At 40.2% G+C, this 22,640-nt stretch overlaps 1 protein-coding gene across 2 annotated transcripts; it reads right to left on the bottom strand.

Annotated features, from left to right (window-relative positions):
• Nucleotides 1-2,648: 2,648 nt before the first annotated feature.
• LOC122043267 (putative leucine-rich repeat receptor-like serine/threonine-protein kinase At2g19230) lies at nucleotides 2,649-7,490 on the bottom strand. 2 transcript variants are annotated; one of them, XM_042603811.1, is made up of 8 exons: nucleotides 6,978-7,490; nucleotides 6,743-6,904; nucleotides 5,752-6,236; nucleotides 5,035-5,173; nucleotides 4,860-4,931; nucleotides 4,560-4,631; nucleotides 4,402-4,482; nucleotides 2,649-4,138 (listed from the first exon to the last, which is right to left on the bottom strand). In XM_042603811.1, the coding sequence occupies exons 1-8, from the start codon at nucleotides 7,472-7,474 to the stop codon at nucleotides 4,009-4,011; spliced, it is 1,638 nt and encodes a 545-aa protein (XP_042459745.1). In that variant the 5' UTR covers nucleotides 7,475-7,490; the 3' UTR covers nucleotides 2,649-4,008. The 2 variants fall into 2 exon arrangements, 1 of the variants encoding a protein (XP_042459745.1); XR_006129471.1 differs by lacking the exon at nucleotides 2,649-4,138 and having other exon boundaries at nucleotides 4,407-4,482; nucleotides 4,560-4,751; nucleotides 6,978-7,489.
• Nucleotides 7,491-22,640: the final 15,150 nt, after the last annotated feature.

The following is a 22,640-nucleotide window of genomic DNA, read 5'->3' on the forward strand; positions in this document are numbered from 1 at the left end:
CTTAGTATAAGAATGATCGAACAAAGACCTATCGAATATAAGCCTCTTTGTGTACGCCCGACGGGGTAGAGATCGGGCGGGCTTAAGGACACTTGGTCTCATAAAGTTCTTAGTATAAGGTCAGCCGGATAGAGGTCGGTCAAGCATAAGGATATCTGTGTACGCTCGGCTGGGCAAAGATCGGACAGGCATAAAGATACTTATCCTTAGGAAACTCTATATATCAGCTCGGTCGAGCACAGGTTGACCAAGTTTAAGTTACCTAATCTCACATTATCTCTAAAATAAAACTCTAACATACATAATCTATCATATGATTTCTTGAATAAAGTTTTGGCATACTATGGACACTATATTAATCTCTGAACAAATCTCTGCAGTATTTAACATATGACAGAGCAGATTGATACAACAACAAACAATATGACCGACCTTGTGGACCGACCAAGATACATTCAACAGATAAGTAATAGACAATATTTTAACAGTCTGTCATAATTGTCAGAGAATATTCCTTTGATATCTCCTTCGGAGGCTGCCTTGTTTCCCATGGGTGATTCATCTATATCAACATCCTCCTCCAATGACTTCAGAGAAAGTTTATGTTATAAACGACAAAAAAGATACATCTATGGGTACAAAAAAGATTCCTCGGAAGATCTTTGAAGAACAACTTAACAAACTCTGATTCATGAAGTCACCTCATGATCACAGAGATTGTAAGAGGTGGTCTAAAAAGACGGTCATCTCCATTGGTAAGATATGTAATTTTTGCATCTGAGACCTTCATTCGTACATCCTCTACTATTTTTCTTCTTCTATTTGCCAAGAAACTGTATTGACTTGAGCGTTGGAGGACCTTTCTAGAAATCCCTTCCCTGATCTTTGGTCACTAACGCTTCGTGAGATCGTCTGATTATGCATAGGATCGTTGAGGAGCTTCATCATAGATCGAAGAGTGAACTATTCATCAACAAACCATCCACTTGAATCAACGTATTATCTCCTCAGCCTTCAGACATGATCACTATCCTATATGATTGTATATAGATGTATTATTTGGAGTGATTTTCTATCATGGTATGAATTTAGATATCTTATTCTGGAAATTTAAATTTAGATACTTTATTATAGATAATTCGATAGTTTGTATCATGGTATGAAATTTAATTTAGTATGTTTGTATGATTGTGTTCATGATTAGTTTATAGAAATTGTGTTTGTTTGTATGATTATGATTCTATGGATTGTGTTTGTATGTATGATTGTAATTGTACATATGTATTGTGTTTGTATTATTATCGTCTGTGATGGTTTTATAAAGATATGAAAATTGTAAACAAGGTGTATTTTGAATATAAAAGTTTCCTCGTAATTTTTTTTTCTGTCAGTAAATATCGAAATCAGGTTGTGATACATCGTCAGTATACACTGAGGGAAATATTGTTTCCATCGGTGTTTACCAACGGAATCTAGGATTCCATCTATGTAATTACCAATAGAATTTGTATTCCGTCGGTGTATACCAACGGGATTTTTATTCCGTCGGTAAGTAATATTACGGGCTAGATTTTTGTTCGGTTAATACTGATAGAATTATAACTTTCGTCAATAATTTTACCAATGAAATTATAATTTTCTTCGATATATTTAGTTCTGAAATTTATTCTATTCTTATATATAGCTGCGGAATTTATATTCCTTCGGTAAAAGCGTCTCCAACACATTATTTTCCAATGATAGAAATTTCTGTTGATAATATGAGATTTTATTTAGTGATCAAAAATAAAAAGGTGAATCCATCATCTCGATGGCTCGCCTCACATTGTCTGAACAGATATAAATCACGAAAACCTTTATCCAACAATAGAAACATATATAAAGAAGGGTTAAGATAGCCAACGAAATATTCTACATCCATTTAAAATCTACCTCAAATCTATTGTTAGAACACTCCTACGTAAACCAATTACATCAGTCCACGGGAATCATGTTCTCATCATCATCGTGGTGACAGCCATCGTGAAGACGAAGGCGTACTTAAAGCCGATGGACGGATCGAAGATGCAGCAAAAACAGATTAGTTCCGTTCTTATTATTCTATCTTTCATCTTTACTATTGCAATTATTCTAAATTGTAAATCTGTTTTATAAAAGGCAGTTCCTCCTCTTCTTTAAGACTGCGTTTGATAGGGATGATAAAATTAAGATTACGTTTTCAAAAAATTATTAATATATCGTTTGATATAATTGATTAGAGATAGAATTAGGATTGATTGAGAATGAGATTCACAATCCCTAGATATAAAGAGTTATTAATAATCCTACTCTCAATCTTTTCCTAATAATTTAATTCTAATCCTATCATCCCACTAAACGGAGCCTGAAAGATTTGGAATTGAGAAAAAATATAACTTTTACAAATTTATAGACAGTGAAATACGAACTGAAAATTTTAAATCATATAAAATTCCTGTATTATATTTCTTTTATTTATTACTTTGGATATCTTAGTTACAATGGAATTTTTGTAAAAGTAACATTTTCTTTTTACATCTTTCTCGCACAAAAAAATAGCTTGTCACACTTTCCAAAACACTTCTTATATTAGTCTTTTACTAGTTTTTTTGGGGAAACGTTTGTTGTAGTGTTTCAAAGATTTCTAAATCTCTCTAATTTAGCTACATTTGCATAAAACTAAAAAACTATATATGTTTCTTTGCTGCATTTAAACCATGATAAGTATTCTAGTACCAAAAGTAAACCTTCTTTGTTTAAATCCTGCTTCAGTTGATATTTGTGAAACTCTTAACCAGTGTTTTTAAAATCGGATCAGACTAAAAACAGTTTTTCTGATCACGCAGAAACCTGAACATAGAGGTCGACTGGTTCAAACCGAGGTTTGTGTTTGAAAACACCGGCTTCCACAAGTCTCAATTTCAGAATTTCAATGAGGATTGAATATGCTAAAACAAAGTATCGACGAGGATCGGCTACATTGAACATTATTGCCAAGGATTGAGGAATTTGTATCTTAACACAAGGAACCAAGAAAAATAGGGAATTTTTTCTGTAACAAAAAGATGACATTGTGAAAATACAAGATGCTTGTTCTAAGATGAAATGGAAGAACATACAATAGTTTTTGCCACAGAAAATAAAAGTATGATCTATACTACCAAATATTATATTCCTTCGCACAAGTAATAACATGTAAAAAGCTACACAAAAATGAATTACGGTGAATGACATTTTGTACCTTAACAACCATAATGACACAATTTAAGAGGGAAGAGTCGAGAATATTCAAGTTTATCTTGCCGTTGGATTGGAAATCTCAGTCATTCTAGATACTCCTATCTCATATCTCAAGAGCACTCTTCATGCTCACATCAATTACTTCTGAGTATAAATTCTCATTGTGATTGTATTCCCAATGTTATAAAATTTGTAAGCAATATTTAAGAACAAAGTTTATGGATCATGTTCATCAATAAAACTCTTATCAATATAATAAATAATTAAACAAACTTTCAAAATGAACCAACAAGATTATATTATCAAACTTAATAACTAATCAAATAAATTTAAAACTGTAAAATTTTTAAATAATCAAACAATCATGAACGGAGTGTTCAACAATATCTAAACAAATCAAAATCAAGTTAGTAAAAAAAAACTAAAATCGAATAATCATTTTAATAATTTAATTCATTTTAAATTTGACTTGGCTTTGCTACCTTATCAAACAAATTTAAACACCATAATTTTTGACTCACCTATCTTACCGTATAAGTTACAAGGGGAGCCCTTCTTATTATTTCATTCTTCATATTTTCTTATTACACTAATTCTAATATTATAAATCGGTTTTACAAAAGGTGACTCCTTTAAAGAGTATAATGATCTGTAAAGGGTTATATACATTTCCATAAAAGTAAAAAAAAAAATATTTTTCTTTGTTGCATTTAAACTCTCATATATATTCAAGTAAATTTGTATGGGTCATCAACAATTTTTTGAATCTATCTGCAAGTTGCCTGTTGCTGAAAAACAAATGTAAACCTTCAGGATAACCGATGTTGATATCACATTGCACGATGTATCATTGTAACAAAGATGTGGATTCCCATCCAGTCTGCATGAGATTATAACTTACTTGATGGTTAAAGAAATGTACGAAGTTATGAAGAATTCTCCAATCAAAACAGGAAAGAAGCAACCGAGTTCAAGAACAAATTGAACAAACTTTAATGATAAATTATTACCCTAATTTAAATAGCTAAACTCCTAATATTTATGGACTCCATGGCTAGATATCTTTAATGATCAAGTGAGCCCTTTCGTATTATGAATCATTGAAGAAAAATGGGAATACCTAAACATAAAAGTAACACAAACCTTAAGGTAAGCAATCCATTTTGTGCCATTTCCAGGAGGTTTGAAGGAATTGATCCATTTAACTGGTTGCCTGTCAAATCACTGCAAGCAATCATGACATGTTAAGTCATTTTCTACTTTTTCCATATAATGAAAGAAGGATTAAGAACTATGCTTACAGTAGTCTGAGAGAACTTAAGTTTGCTAGATCATCGGGTATTGACCCTGTTAAATTGTTGTAAGACAAGTCTCTAAAAAAAGTGATAAAGAACAATTGTTAGCTGATAATTCCTCCCATGACATTCCTTTTTACAAGGCTCTAAAATGTTGCATGGTTTCACAACAAATGCTTGCATGGCATGGTATTGACCCTAACAATCCAAGACTGTTAATCAGATTTTGGCTCTAAAATGTTTGCAATATTCGATGAATACTGAAAGGAAAAAAGAAAACAGATAGCAAGCAATGAGTAGCCTTACAAGTATTGAAGTGCACTAAGACTAGCAAAAGATTTGGTTATTTCCCCAGTCAGCCCACTTGATGACAGGCTCCTGCAGAACAATAGTGACTAATAAGAATATTACAGAATTTCCAACGGTTGGTCCTGGTATTTCACGATCAATAGTTTGAGTTAGATGAACTTGCAGAACTCACAAAGCAGTGACTCTTGGAGAATTTGACAAGCTATAATTACAATTTAGTCCATCCCAAACAAAATCACTAGGGGAACATGGATCTCCCATCCAATTCCTCTGGATCCGATACCGCTCCTTGATCGCTGTCATGGCATCAACTGTAAAAAAGAGAAAAAATAATCAACAACGTAAGCTAATGACATTGCTCAGAAGAAACATAGAAAACAAACACTACTGGCATGTGACCAGATTAAGTACCTTAGCAGTAGCACACCCCAAAGCAAATACTAAGCAAATAATCAACACTAAAATTCCCAACAATACCATATCAGTAGAGTCCATTGAAATGAAGATCAATCTGCTTAATATCATATTATATATACCTTCTAATCCAAAAACCTATTTCAATCTATGGCTTTCGAGCTAATGTTTTATCTTTATGCTGATTTATTTTGGTCCTATTTCAACTCTCTTTTTTTTCTGGATATCATATCAAATTTAGGAAAACTAAAACAACTTAAAATAAAGGTTTGAGCTTTTTGTATGCATCTAAAGCTGTACTCTTCGCACTCATGTGCACTGCTATGAAGGTGGGAACTTCTTTCCGTGCCCACTCTGCCTTAGCCCTTTCAGGAACATTCTATCGAGCAATTGATAGGCAAGACAATTCCCCCTGTTCCACTGCAACAGAGAGAAGTGAAAAAAAAAGGGCGAAGGAACGAAAGCGGCTACATACCATCTCCAGCATCCGAGGGCACGGAGGTGTTGCTCATGGTGACGTATAGCTCGAAGGCATTGAGGATGGGCGGGAGAGTGGAGTTGCTGAGAGCCTCGAGGGAGATGTTATAGGTGGGGGACGAAGGGAGGGTCACGAGGTTGTAGACGGAGTCCGATTGGAGGTACTCGGGGGTCATTATAACCCCCAGCCACCGGAATCCATTCACGTAGATGTTGAACTGCCGCGATTGATTGGTACCGGAGAGGTCTAAGATCTCGGATATGTGGAGGATGACTAAGAACTGGTTGACGTAGCCGGGGAAGGGATCCCATGGGATGACGAGGCTGGAGGAGTTGATGGGGGTGACGGCGGTCTGCATGACGACGGAGGGAGCTTCGAAAAAGTCCACGGAGAGGTTTTGGACGGTTGAGTTGGTGGAGACGTCGTTCCACCGCGGGGAGCTCCATGGCGCCCACAACCGATCGAGCGGATCGGCCGGATACCTGGAGACAGGAAGCGCGAAACGCATTTTACCAATTTAAAATAATATTCTTTATTTCTATCATCGTATAAGGATATTTTATTTTTTTAAAAAAATAAATATATCATCCTATTTAGGCTATTTTTCATCTTAAAATTACATTTATTTCAATCCTATTATAGCACATTTATTATTAAAATAATTTTACCCAAATTAAAAAAAATAATAAGTTTAAAAAATATTTTAATATAATAAATTTTATACATAAGAATTTGATAAGTTAAATAATATCCAAAAAAGTAAGGCTTCTAATATAATTTTCAAGAATTACTTAAGATTACATAATATTTAACCAAAACATTAACTTTAATGAAATTAATTTCAATCATTAAATATTTCTAAGTGAGATTAAACTCCATGTGACTTTTCCTCATGATACATCTAATGATCATTTAAGATGTGATTGGAATATTTTTTTTATTTTCAGGAAATATATACATTAATAATAATTAAAAAAAAAATAAAAACCTGATGGAGCCCGATTCCACTCCCAAATTCCACCGGTAGAGCAGCACCAAACTCCGCCACTCATTTGCCGCCGGATACATACTGTCCTTCAGCGGCCGCAAGTCAATCCCGGAGATGAACGGCGTCCCCGTGCCGGTGTTGACCAGGCACACCGACAAGTGCCTAAAAGAAAGAGATCGCATTTGATGATTATTCATTTAATTGTTCATGGTTTTACCTACTGAACTATGTATACCAGTCCGTGGCCACCGTGATGGTCTCCTTCCAGTAGGCTAACTCCGCGGAGGTCACGTCCACCCTGTCCCAGTAGTTGACGCCGAGGTGGAGTTGGAAGGACAGCAGCTGGCCGTCGTAGTTGCCGTAGAAGAACCACGCCCGGAGGAGGTACTTGGACCCCCGAACCACTGTCGGCGACCGGATGGTGTAGCAGTTGCGGGTACCGTTGGGGAAAGCGCGGAGGGTGAGGAGCCCAGGGTTCCTGACATCGCCCACGTAATCGACGGAGATGTTGTGGTTGACGCCGGTGTCGATGAAGCCGGCATCGGAGACATAGGGGATGTTGGTGAGGGGGTCGACGTAGGACGAACCGGGCTCGAGGCCGCAGTCGATGGAGAGGAAACCGAGAGCGTCGGTGGAATGAGAGCGAGCTCCGGCGGAGGCCACGGCGAAGGCGAGGAGGATCGGCCACCAAATTCTGGAATCCAGTCTCTTCTTCCGGTATGCAATCGCCATGGCCGAACAGAGCAGATCAGAGCATTGTTTCTATAGAATCTGGAACAATTTTCATTTCACTCCCCAAAGTTTCAATTGATACAAATGAGTCCTGAACTTTTTAATTCATCGAACTGCACCCCTCCCCCAAGGTTTGGAAATACATAAATTACAGCGAGCAAATTAAAAAAAAAAAGTCTTCTTTGATCTTATTTTACAAGTGGAGCACTTCTCTCATTCCTTCAAGTTTGACGGAAAGTTTGAGCTATAGTTCTATCACCGCCGGAATCTTTGAATTGATTAAAACGTCCAAATTCTCTTCATCAAGAATCATTTCACTTCGAGTTGACTTTTTAGATACGATCGGTAACATATTGGCAGTTTGTGGACAGTCACGTACCCATCGTGGTAGTGACGTGACGGTACGCGGAACAGTTTGGTGGGGGACAGTCGCCCTGCAGATTTAGTCATATTTTAAAGATGTCACGGTATCTTAAAATTTAATTGGATCCGTCCGATCTGTAATGAGATATGGAGATAGAGAAAAATCGAGACAGAGGATCCAAACTAGTTTGAATAGTTCGGATCCTCTATCCCCGTGTCTCATTATCGATCGGACGGATCAAATTAAATATCAAGATATCATTACACATCACGAGGATACTGTACATATTTTAAAGATGTCATGATGCTTTGAGATTTAATCTGATCCGTTCGATCGACAGTGAGATACGGGACAAAGGATCCGAACTATTCAACTAGCTCGGATCCTCTGTCCTCATTTCCCTCTATCCCCGTATCCCATTGTCGATCGGACGGATCAGATTAAATCTCAAGATATCATTCCACATCACGAGGATATTACACATATTTTAAAAATGTCATAATGCTTTAAAATTTAATCTGATCTGTCCGATCGACAATAAGACACGAGGACAAAGGAAAATCAGGACAGAGGATCCGAACTTGAATGGGACACAGTAAAGTCCACGAAAACAAAGAAATGTGAAGGAAGTATTTATATTTATTTGGGAGAGAAAAAGGAAGATGAAAGATAAATATATAAAATTATCCTCAATTTATAAATAAATCATCTTAAATTTGCCAACGTACTTCTATTTCTCCCCGCAACCTTCCTTTCCATTTCTTCTCATCTCTCGTTTCAACGGACTTCCAAAACCACTGCGCTGCAACTCCTCGGCTCTAGCTCCATCTCCTAGCGGCGGACCGACGTGAAGCACCTGGTGGTGCTATCGGCACCGTGGGACCTGCACAGTGCAAGAGATGCTCCCCTTTGCATCCGGGTACACGCTCGGCATCTCAGTGGTGGACCCCCTCTTGGTGCGGGGCGAGCAGAGGAGCTTGGAGAGCAATCTCTGGCTCCTTCCCTCGCCGAAGCTGTTCGACCAGAGGCCCCTGGCGGTGGCCGTGAACAAGAGCTACTTGGCGTAGGACGTGGCAAATTTCTTGGAAGACATTGGGGTTCGAGGAAAGAGTGCGGCCGTACAGGACACGGATCTCACTAAAAAATAAACATCGGAACTCAAAAATAAACGACTTTACCATCAAAACGCCGTAGTTGTAAGTGTTCAATGATAAAATTATGATGGAAATTAATTTATCAGTAGATAAGTGATCAAGAAATATTTTACCGATAGAATTTTAATTTTCGTAATCAATAAATATATCACCTATAGAATCAAGGATTCAGTCAATAATTTTTTTTAGGGAATACTGACAGAATCAAACTTTTGTCGAAATATAGTTTCGATATTTATCAACGGAATCTTGATTCCATCGGAATTTAAAAAAAAATACACAACTAACTTGAATTAAGCGAGATCCTATTTACAATTTTCATAGATAAATAAAATCATCACGGACTATGACATTCACAATCCACACAATCACAATTCACACGACCACATTTAACACCTACAAACACATTTTCACAATACAAACATATTTCATAATCCATAATAGAAATAACCACAATTATCTAATAGAATATACAAACAAAATCTCTGACAAAAATTAAACATAATCCATACAAACAATAATAGAATATCTATACAAACAAATTAATAGAAAAAAATTATATTATCCATCTATATCCATAATCTAAATAGTACATCCATATATAAAATAATAATAGAAAAATCATGCAGAAAGTCAAATACGATAGATTTATATCATATTATGTATAAATAAAAATATTGTATATATGTATAATCAATTTTGATACCTGAAAAAAAATGTGCAAATGATAATCATCAATGTCAAACGAACTGGACTTCTAAAACATATAGTAATACACTATTTAGAAATTAGCATATTAAATTATAAATATATATATATATATATATATATATATATATATATATATATATATATATATATTTTGCATAATTTATGTATGATAAAAAAAATTGAGTTTTAGTTGAACAAATTTCATAAAAAACTAATTATCATGATCTGGTGGGTCCTAAGTCTCCTGTGAATGTCTTCTCATATTTTTTTCACTAGCCTTTAACATTTCATATAATTACTAATATTATTATGCCATGACTAGCTAATTTTATGAATGCAGAAATCATTGAAAATTTTCTATTGTTCACGACTGTCTAAGATATATGAGAGGTCGTTCATGATTCTTTCTCTAGCCAAAACAACATTGTTAAGTTATTTCATGTTGAAAGCACTCTCCAATACTTCAAGCAAGGTAGTCATTCAGTAACTATCTATTTCACAACTCTCAATTGATATTGGCAACAAGTCGATCTCTTTGAAACCTATAACTAAAATTGTTCAGGAGACCAAACATATTTTGAGAGATTTATGAAGACCAAGAAAGTGTTTAAGTTTCTAATAGAAACTTAACTGTAGAAGTATAAATGGACATCCTAGCTAACTGTGAGACAAATGATATAAAAGGAAAAGTATGCAAATTTAGAAAGACATTGTATGAGTTGAAACAGTCATCGAGAGCATGGTTTGACAAATTCACAAAAGTTTTAAAGAGTGATTGATACTCTCACTCATAAGTTGATCACACTTTGTTCACTAAGTACTTCCCAGATGGGAAAATCATAATTTTGATTGTGCGTGTTGATGGATTGTCTTTTCAGGAAATCATGGTGACAAAATTACATGTCTACAGAATTAGATATCAAAGACTTGGGGCACTTAAAGTATTTCTCGAACATGGCAGTAGAACGAATCAACAAAGACATACCTATTTTGCAACGCAAATACATACTTGATTTGTTGTATGAAACTCAAATGAGTGTGTGCAAGCCAATTGAAATTCCATGGATCCCAATACTAGGCTTATGCCTAGAACCGATGAATTAGCGACTGACAAGGGACAATACCAATGATTAGTGAGTAAGTTGATCTACTTAATGTTGGTGCAATATCCCTTAGGTCAAGGTTGACTAAGTTGACCAAGCTTGAGTCTTGGTCATAGTTTCGATGTTTGACAATACATGTTAGACACATGGACAATGCAGGTGCAGTTGTTTCATGTGGGGAGATTCTGATCAGGGACTGATCAGTGTGATTGAAGAAGAGTCAAATAGGTCAAGAGAGTGACTGGATACTTGACTGGAAAGTCCTGGTGAGTGAAGTCAGGCAGAAGGAAAATCCTGGTGAGTGAAGCCAGGTGAAAGACCTAGTGAGTGAATCTAGGCAGTAAGAAAAGTCCTGGTGAGTGAAGCCAAGCAGAAGGAAAGCCCTAGTGAGTGAAGCTAGGCAGATGGAAAACCCTAGTGAGTGAAGCTAGGTGAAAGCCCTGGTGAGTGAAGCCAGGCAAGGGCAAATCCAGTTGGGTCAAGGTTGACCAGACATCTGGTGGAAGTCCAAGTAGGTCAAGGGAGTGACCGGATACTTGGCACGAAAAGAAAAGTCCAAGTGGGTCAAAGGGATTGACCGGACACTTGGTGTGGGAAGTCCTAGCAGGTCAAAGGAGTGACCAGATGCTAGGCATAATGTACCAACAGGACAAGGTTGACCGGATGTTGGTTTGAGAGGCTTAGGACTTGGTTTTGGGCAAAAACCAAGAGCTGGATCGATCAGTGGATCGATCCAGGTGCTGGATCGATCAGTGGATCGATCCAGACCTTTCCCAGCGAACAGAGAGCCTCTGGATCGATCAGTGGATCGATCCAGAGGTCCCAATCGATCAGTGGATCGATTGGGGACGCTGCTGCTTCGCGCGATAAGCGCTGGATCGATCCATGGATCGATCCAGGCGTTTTTCCCAGAGCACAGAGGCGCTCTGGATCGATCCGTGGATCGATCCAAAGCCTCCCCGATCGATTGGGAGCAATCCAATCGATCGGGATCCGACCGTTGGCATCGATAAAGGCCGCAGGTGCACGATTCCTTCTGCATCTCTTCACCGATTCATTTCAGATCTTCACCAGCTCCTCCACAGCTCTTCTCAAGCTCGAGATCGCCAGTTCTTGAAGGTTCTTGGAGGCTCTTCCAAGTCAAGGGGCGGATCAAAGCAAGAAGAAGAAACTAGGGTTAGGGTTTGTGCACTCATTGTAAGCTTGTAAGCTTGTATTTCTTTACTACCCTTTCTTCTTCTTGTATTGAGTCTTGTAGGGCTTCTCCGCCCTTGGTAGTTACCATAAAGGAGAGTTTTATTAGTGGAGGGTGTGTGCGTTGGTGTGGATCCTTGGACTAGTCACCTATTGTGAGGTGGATACCAAGTAAACCAATCGCGTTAGCGTGTTTGTATTTGTTTCTTTGTATTTCCGCTGCGCATCCTTGAAGAAACAAGCAACGCCAAGCAACGAGCACGCGATGAGCTATTCACCCCCCCTCTAGCTACTTTTAGTCCTAACAAGTGGTATCAGAGCGAGGCCGCTCTTCACCGGAATCATCGCCGGAAGGGTCAAGCATAACAAGAAGAGTTAGAGGGTGAAGAAGTTGAAGCAAATTCATCAAAAGTCAAAGATTTCAAGAAGCTCAACTTCAAGATGCAATTCCAAGATGGACTTGGATTTGACACAAGGGTGGCTCCACTGTACACATCCACAAGCTTCGATTCTTGGAAATCAAGAATCGAAAATTTTCTTATGATGGAGATAGAGCAATGGTTTGCTCTTATGGAAGGCTTCAAGACTCCAACAAACTCAAAGGGCAAAGTTCTCAAGAGGAGCAAGTGGAGCCAAGAGCAAGTCCAAAGGTGCGAGGCCAATGACAAAGTGACCAAGCTTTTGGTCAATTTATTGCCAAGCACCATCCTTTGCAAAATTGGAGAATTTGAAGATGCAAAGAAATTATGGAGTAAATTGGCCAAGTTTCATGAAGAGATCCCCTCCACTGTACCGAATCAAGAGGAATCCAAAGAGGGAGACTCATTGGAGCGAGATCAAGAGGAGGACTCCGAGGTTGAGAGATGCTCAACCTCCGAAGAAGAAGTACAAGAAGAAGCTTCATCTTCAAGGGAGTGCAATGAAGAGAACAAGGAGGGAGCATACTCCTTGTTCCATGTACAAGATGATGAAGCCTCCACCTCTAGGATTGAGGGGGAGCAATCTTCATTGACACCGGATCAAGAGCAAGAAGAATTGTCTACATCCGAGTCAAGAAGAGAAGAGGATGAAGAAGCTTCCACCTCCACAAGTTAAGAAAAATCAAATGGAGGAGCATCACTATCGGATCAAGAGGAAGCCTCTACATCCACATCACATGGAGGAGAAAGCACCACCCCTACACAAGAAGGTATAAATGTTTCAATTAAAAATAAAAATCATATAATATGTTTTGAGTGTAGGGAAAGTGGGCACTACAAGAGCAAGTGCCCCAACTTGGCCAAGAAGAAGGGTCAAGTGACACAAAAGGGAAAGGAGAAGCCCAAGAAGACCACCCCCGGGACAAAGAAGAGCAAGGAGCACATTGTGTGCTTCTTGTGTCAACAAAAAGGGCATTACCGAAGTCAATGCCCCAAGGGGAAGAAGATGGTCAAGGCTCAAGGAGGCACTAGTCAAGGGGGAGCCTCCAAGGTAAAGAAGAAAGTAACATTTATTGAGTCTACCCCTTTACGTTATGGTAAAAAGCATGATAGTTCAAATTTTTATCATTTTAATGCAATTTACCATAAAAATAAAAATCATGAGGGCATTAAGGAAAATCATGTGGCCCTACATGCTAAGACTACCCAACCTAAGGTTAGGAAGGTAGATAGACATTTGGGCAAGAACACTAAGGATAATAGATACAAGCCCAAGAATAAAAATGCTCATGGATCAAATGAAAAACCAAAAACTAAGGACTTAGTGATAGAAAATCAAGTCTTGAGGTCAAGGCTTGATAAAATGGAAAAGACCCTAAAAAGGATGGAAAATATCCTAAAAGGGCAAAATGAGCATAGCCTAGGTCTAGGAGCACAAAGGTCATCTAATGGCCATAGGGGTTTGGGATACAAACCAAAGGCTAAGAAGAATGTAATCTTTTACCATAGGGTTCCATATAGTTATGGAATCAACCCTAGGTCTAGTGGTCAAGCCAAAAATACAAGGGAAGTTATCCCTAAGAGTATTTTTGCAACAAATGTGACTAAGACTTCTAAGAAGTCTAAGAAAGTCACAAAGAAGGTTACAAGGGAAGCAATCCCTAGAGTTGACCTAGAAAAAGTGACCAAGACTTCTAAGAAGCCAAACAAGGTCACTAGGAAGGTATCTAGGGAAGTTATCCCTAGTGAATACCTAGAGCATCCAAGGAGCACCAATAGGTGTTGGGTTCCTAGGAGCATGTTCTCTACTCCATAGATGGGTTAGAGAGTGTCAACTCCGATTAGAAGGGTAGTCAACCCAACTTTGAGGAAATTGACACTCAAGGAGCATTTTCAAGGTTTTTGTTAACCTTTGAAAATGAAATGGAATTATTATTTACTCCTTGAAAGAGTAAAATGTGCCTAATGGTGGAAAATTGATTTTATCTTAAAATTGCATAAATTGGGAAAACCTAGAGAAATACCAAGTTGGGATTTTGGTATTCTCTTAGAAATTTAAGGCAATCCGGGCCTTGATTTATGTGATTACTCTTGAGGAAAAATGGAATATGCCAACATTTGAGGATATGCTTAATTTTTAAGTGGCATAAACAAATCAAGAGATTAAAGAAATGTCAAGTTGGGTTTTGGCATTTTCTTAAGGAAATTGGGCGATCTAGGGTTTATGCTTTTTGATTTAGCTAAGTGGTTAAGGATACTTAGATAGGTAATCTAGGTATATTTTAGTTATGCTAAACCTTGCCATGATTATTTTGCCCATCAAATGTCATGACATCATGTCTATTTTTGCATTTATGTTTTATTATGAAAAATCCAAAAATACCATGTCATGACATTCATACATCAAGTAGTTATAGGATATTTTCTTTTGAAAATTATTTCATTTTGATGTATGCCATAGCATAATCATGCATTAAGTTTAATTCCTTGTAATTAAGGATAAATGGTATTTAACAACACTTATTAACAAGTGACATCCTGGGTGGATGTCGAATATCTCTAAAATGCCTAAATAGATATGCATGATCCCTAGAATAGGGCAAAACCAAATTTTACATCTCACAAAGACTTATAAGATGACTTGTATGTGTTTTGTCCACAATAGATACAAGTGAGATGTTAGGATGATGAACAAAACTCAACATGTTGATTTAGTGCATTCTTTTGAGTTTTAAGTTCATCAAAACACATAGTTATGTGTTTTCCCATCATTGGGAAAGTTAATGCACAAGTCATGTGCATTAAGCCCAAGGAATGTGATGGGATATTGGTTTTGAAAATTATTTAAAAAAAAAAAAACTTTTGAAAAATCTTGGTGAAGGCTATCTTTTGATAGTAATCACTATTGAATAGTTAGACACAAACTTGAAGAAAATGCTAAAATTTTTGCAAGTTCTCAAGTTTGTGTCAATCTTTGAAAATATGATGTATTTTCATAGAAAACTATTTTTCCATGATAAATTATACCCTAAATAATGTCTACACAAATTTTTACGATTTTTGAAATTTTTTAGAATTTTCTAGGGGTTTCTGAAATTGGCTGAAATTGAATTTTAGCAATTTCAGGCCTCCAATCGATCAGTGGATCGATTGGAGTGACTCAATCGATCAGTCGATCGATTGAGAAGGCATTTCTCGCGAGCAGAAGCTCGCTGGATCGATCAGCCGATCGATCCAAGAAGACTGAATCGATCGGTGGATCGATTCAGCAGGGTTCAATCGATTGGAACCCAACTCCAATCGATCGAAGATGCTGATTTTGGCTGGGAAAGCTTATTTTCAGCATTTTGAACCTATTCTAGTCTAGGTAACCATTCCAAACCCCTGAAAATACATTTGTATACATAAAAAGGGTGTTTTCGTGTGGAAAACAATGATGGATTGGTTAAGGAAGGCTAAGTTGAAGTTTAGGTTGAGGTTTGTTTCAAATTTTGAATATTTGAACCTCCAAACTTACAAAATTGGGTTCCCTAAAGTTTTAGGGGTTCCAAGTCATTGTTGGTGCAATGACAGAAGTTACCACCATGTCTTTAGGGGGAGGGACTCTTTAAAGACATGAAAATTATTTTTTCATAAACCTTGGAAGGTTGGTAACCTTCCGTTAAGAAAGTGCTCATGGATGAGTGTTTGAACTTGAAATGGGGATTGGATATCCTCAGTATTTCAAGTGGTCTCAAGTAGTTGAAAAATGCTCAAGGTTGGGCATTTGTCTATATTGAGAAAAAAATTTAGCGGGAAGAATGAAGGGTATGGGACCTTCATTATCGTCTTGCTCACAACAAGTGAAGTTGTGAACATTGAGGCGCAACTCTTCAGGGGGAGAGTTTTCAACAATGGATTTGTTGAAGTGTGCCCAAAATTGAGGCATGGGTTGATGTGTGCTCAAGGATGGGTTGATGTGTGCCAATAGGGGGAGAATGTGTGGTTTAAGTTAGACCTTCATTACCTATGGGGGAGGACATAGGGGGAGAATGAAGGGAACCAACATTCATACTTTGGCATGAATGGAGTTAAGGCTATGGGATTAGCTTAACTCAGAATGGTCCAAACTTAAAGGTATTGTCAAACATCAAAAAGGGGGAGATTGTTGGTGCAATATCCCTTAGGTCAAGGTTGACTAAGTTGACCAAGCTTGAGTCTTGGTCATAGTTTCGATGTTTGACAATACATGTTAGACACATGGACAATGCAGGTGCAGTTGTTTCATGTGGGAAGATTCTGATCAGGGACTGATCAGTGTGATTGAAGAAGAGTCAAGTAGGTCAAGAGAGTGACTGGATACTTGACTGGAAAGTCCTGGTGAGTGAAGCCAGGCAGAAGGAAAATCCTGGTGAGTGAAGCCAGGTGAAAGACCTAGTGAGTGAAGCTAGGCAGTAAGAAAAGTCCTGGTGAGTGAAGCCAGGCAGAAGGAAAGCCCTAGTGAGTGAAGCTAGGCAGATGGAAAACCCTAGTGAGTGAAGCTAGGTGAAAGCCCTGGTGAGTGAAGCCAGGCAAGGGCAAATCCAGTTGGGTCAAGGTTGACCAGACATCTGGTGGAAGTCCAAGTAGGTCAAGGGAGTGACCGGATACTTGGCACGAAAAGAAAAGTCCAAGTGGGTCAAAGGGATTGACCGGACACTTGGTGTGGGAAGTCCTAGCAGGTCAAAGGAGTGACCAGATGCTAAACATAATGTACCAACAGGACAAGGTTGACCGGATGTTGGTTTGAGAGGCTTAGGACTTGGTTTTGGGCAAAACCAAGAGCTGGATCGATCCAGGTGCTGGATCGATCAGTGGATCGATCCAGGTGCTGGATCGATCAGTGGATCGATCCAGGTGCTGGATCGATCAGTGGATCGATCCAGACCTTTCCCAGCGAACAGAGAGCCTCTGGATCGATCAGTGGATCGATCCAGAGGTCCCAATCGATCAGTGGATCGATTGGGACGCTGCTGCTTCGCGCGATAAGCGCTGGATCGATCCGTACGAGGCGCTCTGGATCGATCCGTGGATCGATCCAAAGCCTCCCCGATCGATTGGGAGCAATCCAATCGATCGGGATCCGACCGTTGGCATCGATAAAGGCCGCAGGCGCACGATTCCTTCGGCATCTCTTCACCGATTCATTTCAGATCTTCACCAGCTCCTCCACAGCTCTTCTCAAGCTCGAGATCACCAGTTCTTGAAGGTTCTTGGAGGCTCTTCCAAGTCAAGGGGCGGATCAAAGCAAGAAGAAGAAACTCGGGTTAGGGTTTGTGCACTCATTGTAAGCTTGTAAGCTTGTATTTCTTTACTACCCTTTCTTATTCTTGTATTGAGTCTTGTAGGGCTTCTCCGCCCTTGGTAGTTACTATAAAGGAGAGTTTTATTAGTGGAGGGTGTGTGCGTTGGTGTGGATCCTTGGACTAGTCACCTCTTGTGAGGTGGATACCAAGTAAACCAATCGCGTTAGTGTGTTTGTATTTGTTTCTTTGTATTTCCGCTGTGCATCCTTGAAGAAACAAGCAACGCCAAGCAACGAGCACGCGACGAGCTATTCACCCCCCCCCCCCCTCTAGCTACTTTTGGTCCTAACACTTAACTCAAACACGTTCAGACATAAGTTTTTTAGTGAGTCGGGTGAATCAGTTTATAAGTAATCCATCTATGGATCACATGGAGTCAATGAATCGTATATTGAGATACCTAAACAAAGACCCAAGGAAAATATCTTGTGTTTAGGAAATCAGGTGATACAGTGATGATGAAGTGTCCCGCCCCGCTGTCACGGTGGGGGTCAAGGGAGGTCAAAGTCAAGACGATCAACGCATAGAAGGTATTGACCAATCGTGCTAAACATGCCCCGACCGAGGAGAGGGCTCCAACCCGTCGTCGACTTCAACACGAGGAGCATTCAAACAACTAACGCTCAAGGGAGGGCGCGTAGAAGCCGAGCCGAGCGAGTACCCCGCTCGACCGGACAACGAGATCTGGCATCGATAGAGTTCAACTTCGGCCGAGCGGCTACCCCGCTCGGCCTGACAGCAAACTCGACAGTGGCAGAGTGGACTTCGTTCAAGCAGGCGAGCATCGAGATTCTGGCCGATTGGACGGGGTACCAGAGCGGCGAATAGACGGCCGAGCAGCCAACCCGCTCGGCCTGGTGGTATAGTACGTTGATATCCCTCGACATCCTTTTAGGAATTGGTGCCGCCGACACCAGGCATGGGCTGCCAGAAGATCGTACGACGAAGGGTTCCACTATCACTTCAGAGATATTCTCGTTCCGTTAATGTACTATGTTAGGGACACTTTTCTGACAAATCTTTTCAAAGAAAGCTTTAAGATGCATGCTCACCTTGGGAAGCGTGCACGCACGCTTTCGGAACTCTATATAAAGGGGTTCAAGCATCAGCGGAGGTATGCGATATTTTACTATTACACTACAGTCTTCTTGTTGCTCCGCTCTTTGCTTCTTCTTCTTCACTGGAGACTGACTTGAGCGTCGAAAGGCCATCGTCGGGGACCCCTTCCCTGGCTCGGCACTGACGCCACTTGTGTTGTAGGTCAGAGCTAAGTCCGCATGAGGTCAGCGGGAGCGCCACATCCCCAACATCCATCTCATCAACTTTTGGGCAGGATCCTCAGGTACCAAATCTTTAGAAGTATATACTGATGTTGATTGGGCAGGGTCTCCCAATGATAGAAGGTATCCATCAAGATATTGCTCTTTTATCTAAGGATATCTGTTGGTGCAGGTGGACCGGGAAGAGAGGGTGAATTACCTATATAACACAAATTAACTTTTCCCGATCTTCCAACTTAGATTAATATCACAATTAAAAATAAAAAAGGCTAAGAAATTACTTGGTTACAACGTAGGTGGTTATTAATCTAAGACAAATGAAAGTACTAAAAAAAGTCTCCTTCGTTGAAGGCGGAGAATTTTCTTACACTCTTTGAACGCTCAGAAATAAGTTAGGAAATGAATACAGGAGTTGTTGATTTTCTATGTTCAGGGGTCTTTTTATAACCCTTGGAAAACTCTATTTGCAGCTTGAAGACACCTCCAAGATGGTCCATGGCACCTTCCATCGGATAAGTTTTATCCGCTGAGGATAAAACTCTATCCGCAGCTAACGGCTAACGGCTATCAGAAGGCGCCTTTAAAAAATGGAAGACACTTTCGTACTGTTCATCGAATGCGCCTTTTAGCCATGGAAGACACCTTCCACAGGGCAACTCAGCTCAAGGTTGATCTCTTCGCGTAGGTGATTCTCTATCTAACCAGACTTGAGCTCACTCGAACCCAACTCTGACCTGTTGGTGCAACCTTAGGTCAAGGTTGACCTGGTTGACCCGACTCGAGGTGACTTGACTCGAGTTGTATTTTGATGTTTGACTTGGGAAGATTGTCGGTGCAACCTTAGGTCAAGGTTGACCTAGTTGAGTTGCATGTTGATGTTTGACACTCGTGAGAGAGCTCTATTCTTGATATGGGACAAGAATAGATGTTTGGGAGGTTGTTGGTGCAACCGTAGGTCAAGGTTGACCTGGTTGACCTGATTCGGGAAAAGTCCAAGCAGGGAGCTTGGCACTGGAAAAGTCCAAGTATGGAGACTTGGCACTGGAAAAGTCCAAGCAGGGAGCTTGGCACGCGAAAAGTCCAAGTATGGAGACTTGGCACGGGAAAAGTGCACGGAAAAGTCCTGGTGAGTGAAGCTAGGCAGTCGGGAAATCCTGGTGAGTGAATCCAGGTGAAAATCCTAGTGAGTGAAGCTAGGTGAAGGTGAAAGTCCTGGTGAGTGAAGCCAGGCATTCGGGAAAATCCTGGTGAGTGAAGCCAGGTGAAAATCCTAGTGAGTGAAGCTAGGTGAATGAGAAAGTCCTAACTGGGATGTTAGGCAGTGTGGAAATCCTGGTGAGTGAAGCCAGGTGAAAGTCCTGGTAAGTGAAGCCGGGCAAGGGAAAATCCAGATGGATCGAGGGTGATCGGACATCTGGTGATGGGAAGTCCAAGTAGGTCATAGGAGTGACCCGATACTTGGTACGGAGAGAAAAGTCTAAGTGGGTCAAAGGGATTGACCGGACACTTAGCGAGGAGTCCTAGCAGGTCAAGGGAGTGACCGGATGCTAGGCGCAATGTACCAACAGGTCAAGATTGACCGGATGTTGGTTTGGACTTGGTTTGGGCGAAAACCATGAGCTGGATCGATCTGGTGATCGATCCAGTGATACCGAGAATATTCTGATCGGTCTGGTGACCGATCGAATAACAAACAGAAGGCGATCATGGTTCTGTGAGCTTACTGATCGGTCTGAACGATCTGATCGAGCCGCTGATCGGTCCGGGACCGATCAGGAGATTCCTGATCGGTCCGGACCGATGGGGTCCCGATCGGTCCATGGACCGATCAGGATGGAACAAGCGAAGCTTCTTTCCGATCGGTCGCATACCGATCAGATGCTCGATCGGTCCACAGACCGATCAGGGTTCTAGCCGTTGCGACGCAACGGCTAGTTTCTTCGCTGTTTCGCTGTTTCTTCTTCGCAGGTATAAAGGGGTCGAGGGCTGCTGCTGTAAAGTACTTCTTCTTGCTCTTTTTCCTCTCTTCTGCTGAAGATTTGTGGGCTGCGATAAGAGCTCTGTTGAGTTCTTCCGAAAGCTTCGCGTGAGCTTCCCCGACTGGAACAGCTGCTGCTTGCTTCATCTGGACTCCAGTCGACGAGAAAGCAAGATTGGTAGAGTGCTTGTGTATTCTTATTGTATTTCTTGCTTATTCTTTGTACTTGTACTCCTGTTTGCTGTTGCAAATAAGTGTGGCGAGGTTTCTCCACCCAGAAGGAGTTTTTATTAGCCGGTTTTCCGGGGACTCATCCACCGACGGATTGATTGGGTTCGTCCACCTTACGGACACGCCGAGGAGTAGGAGCATCATCTCCGAACCTCGTACATAGCTGTGTTAAGGTTTGATATTCTTCCTTTTGTTTCTAGTTTATTTTTCCGCTGCGCTAACGAATTGTAGGAAGAAACGAGCGATTTGGGGCGGCTATTCACACCCCCCCTCTCTAGCCGTACGAAGTGATCCTAACAAGTGGTATCAGAGCGAGGTCGCTCTTTACCGGATTAACACCCGAGGGAGCACAAGCTAGAGATGGATCAACTCGGAGACGACATCACCATTCCACCCTTCTACGATCGCGACGACTTCACGTTTTGGAAGGTAAGAATGAAATATTTTCTTATGACTAATCTTGAGAATTGGAGTTGTGTCCAATTAGGTTTCAAGCCTCCGACGGACAAGAAAGGAGAAACCCTAGAGAAGAAGGAGTGGACCAAGGAACAAGTCCACCAATCCCTAGTCAACGATGAGGTATTGAAGATTTTTGAATTTTCTTTACCTAATGATGTTTTGTGTAGGATAGGTGGTTACAACAATGCCAAGGAATTGTGGAACAATTTGGCCAAGTTCCATGAGGGGAGCTCCACTTCAAGTAATGAAGAGGAGTCAAGTGAGCTAAGTAGCTCACTTCATGGAGATGTGGATTTAGAAGTTGAGGGCCACTCAACATCTAAAGAAGAAGAGGAGGAGAGTTCCTCTTCAAGATCGGAGCAAGAAGAAGAAGCTTCTACCTCCGGAAGGGATGAAGATGAGAGCGTTCATCCATCCTCAACCCTAGGTAACTCAAACACTTTAATTTCGAGCAAATTACATATATTATGCTTTGAGTGTAGGGAGTATGGACATTACAAGAGCAAATGTCCAAAGAGAGTTAGGAAGACTCCACCGGCGCCTAAGGTCAAGGAAGCCGGAGGCCCGATACGCAAAGGCAAGGAGCACGTGGTGTGCTTCCAATGCAAGCGAAGGGGACACTATAGGAGCCAATGTCCGAGGGGGAGGCAACCTCACAAGGACAAGAAACCAAGCACATCAATAGGGGGGGCTAAGGCAAACCCTAAGGTAATCTCTAAGGTTCATTATTGCAATTCTAATAAAACTCATGCTAGTAGTTTTGTTGCAATTGTTAATAATGAGAAGCATGTTAACTTTAGGAACCAATACATGTGCTTAGGAGCTAAACATGTTAGCCTAGGTAAGGATAACACTAGAAATACCAACACTAGGATTAACACATCTAAGGTTAAGGAAAACCTAGGTAGAAATCCCAAGAAGACTAGACACATGCCTAGGAATATCTCAA

This window comes from Zingiber officinale, chromosome 2A (genome assembly GCF_018446385.1).
Source record: "Zingiber officinale cultivar Zhangliang chromosome 2A, Zo_v1.1, whole genome shotgun sequence".
In the NCBI taxonomy this organism is placed as follows: domain Eukaryota; kingdom Viridiplantae; phylum Streptophyta; class Magnoliopsida; order Zingiberales; family Zingiberaceae; genus Zingiber; species Zingiber officinale.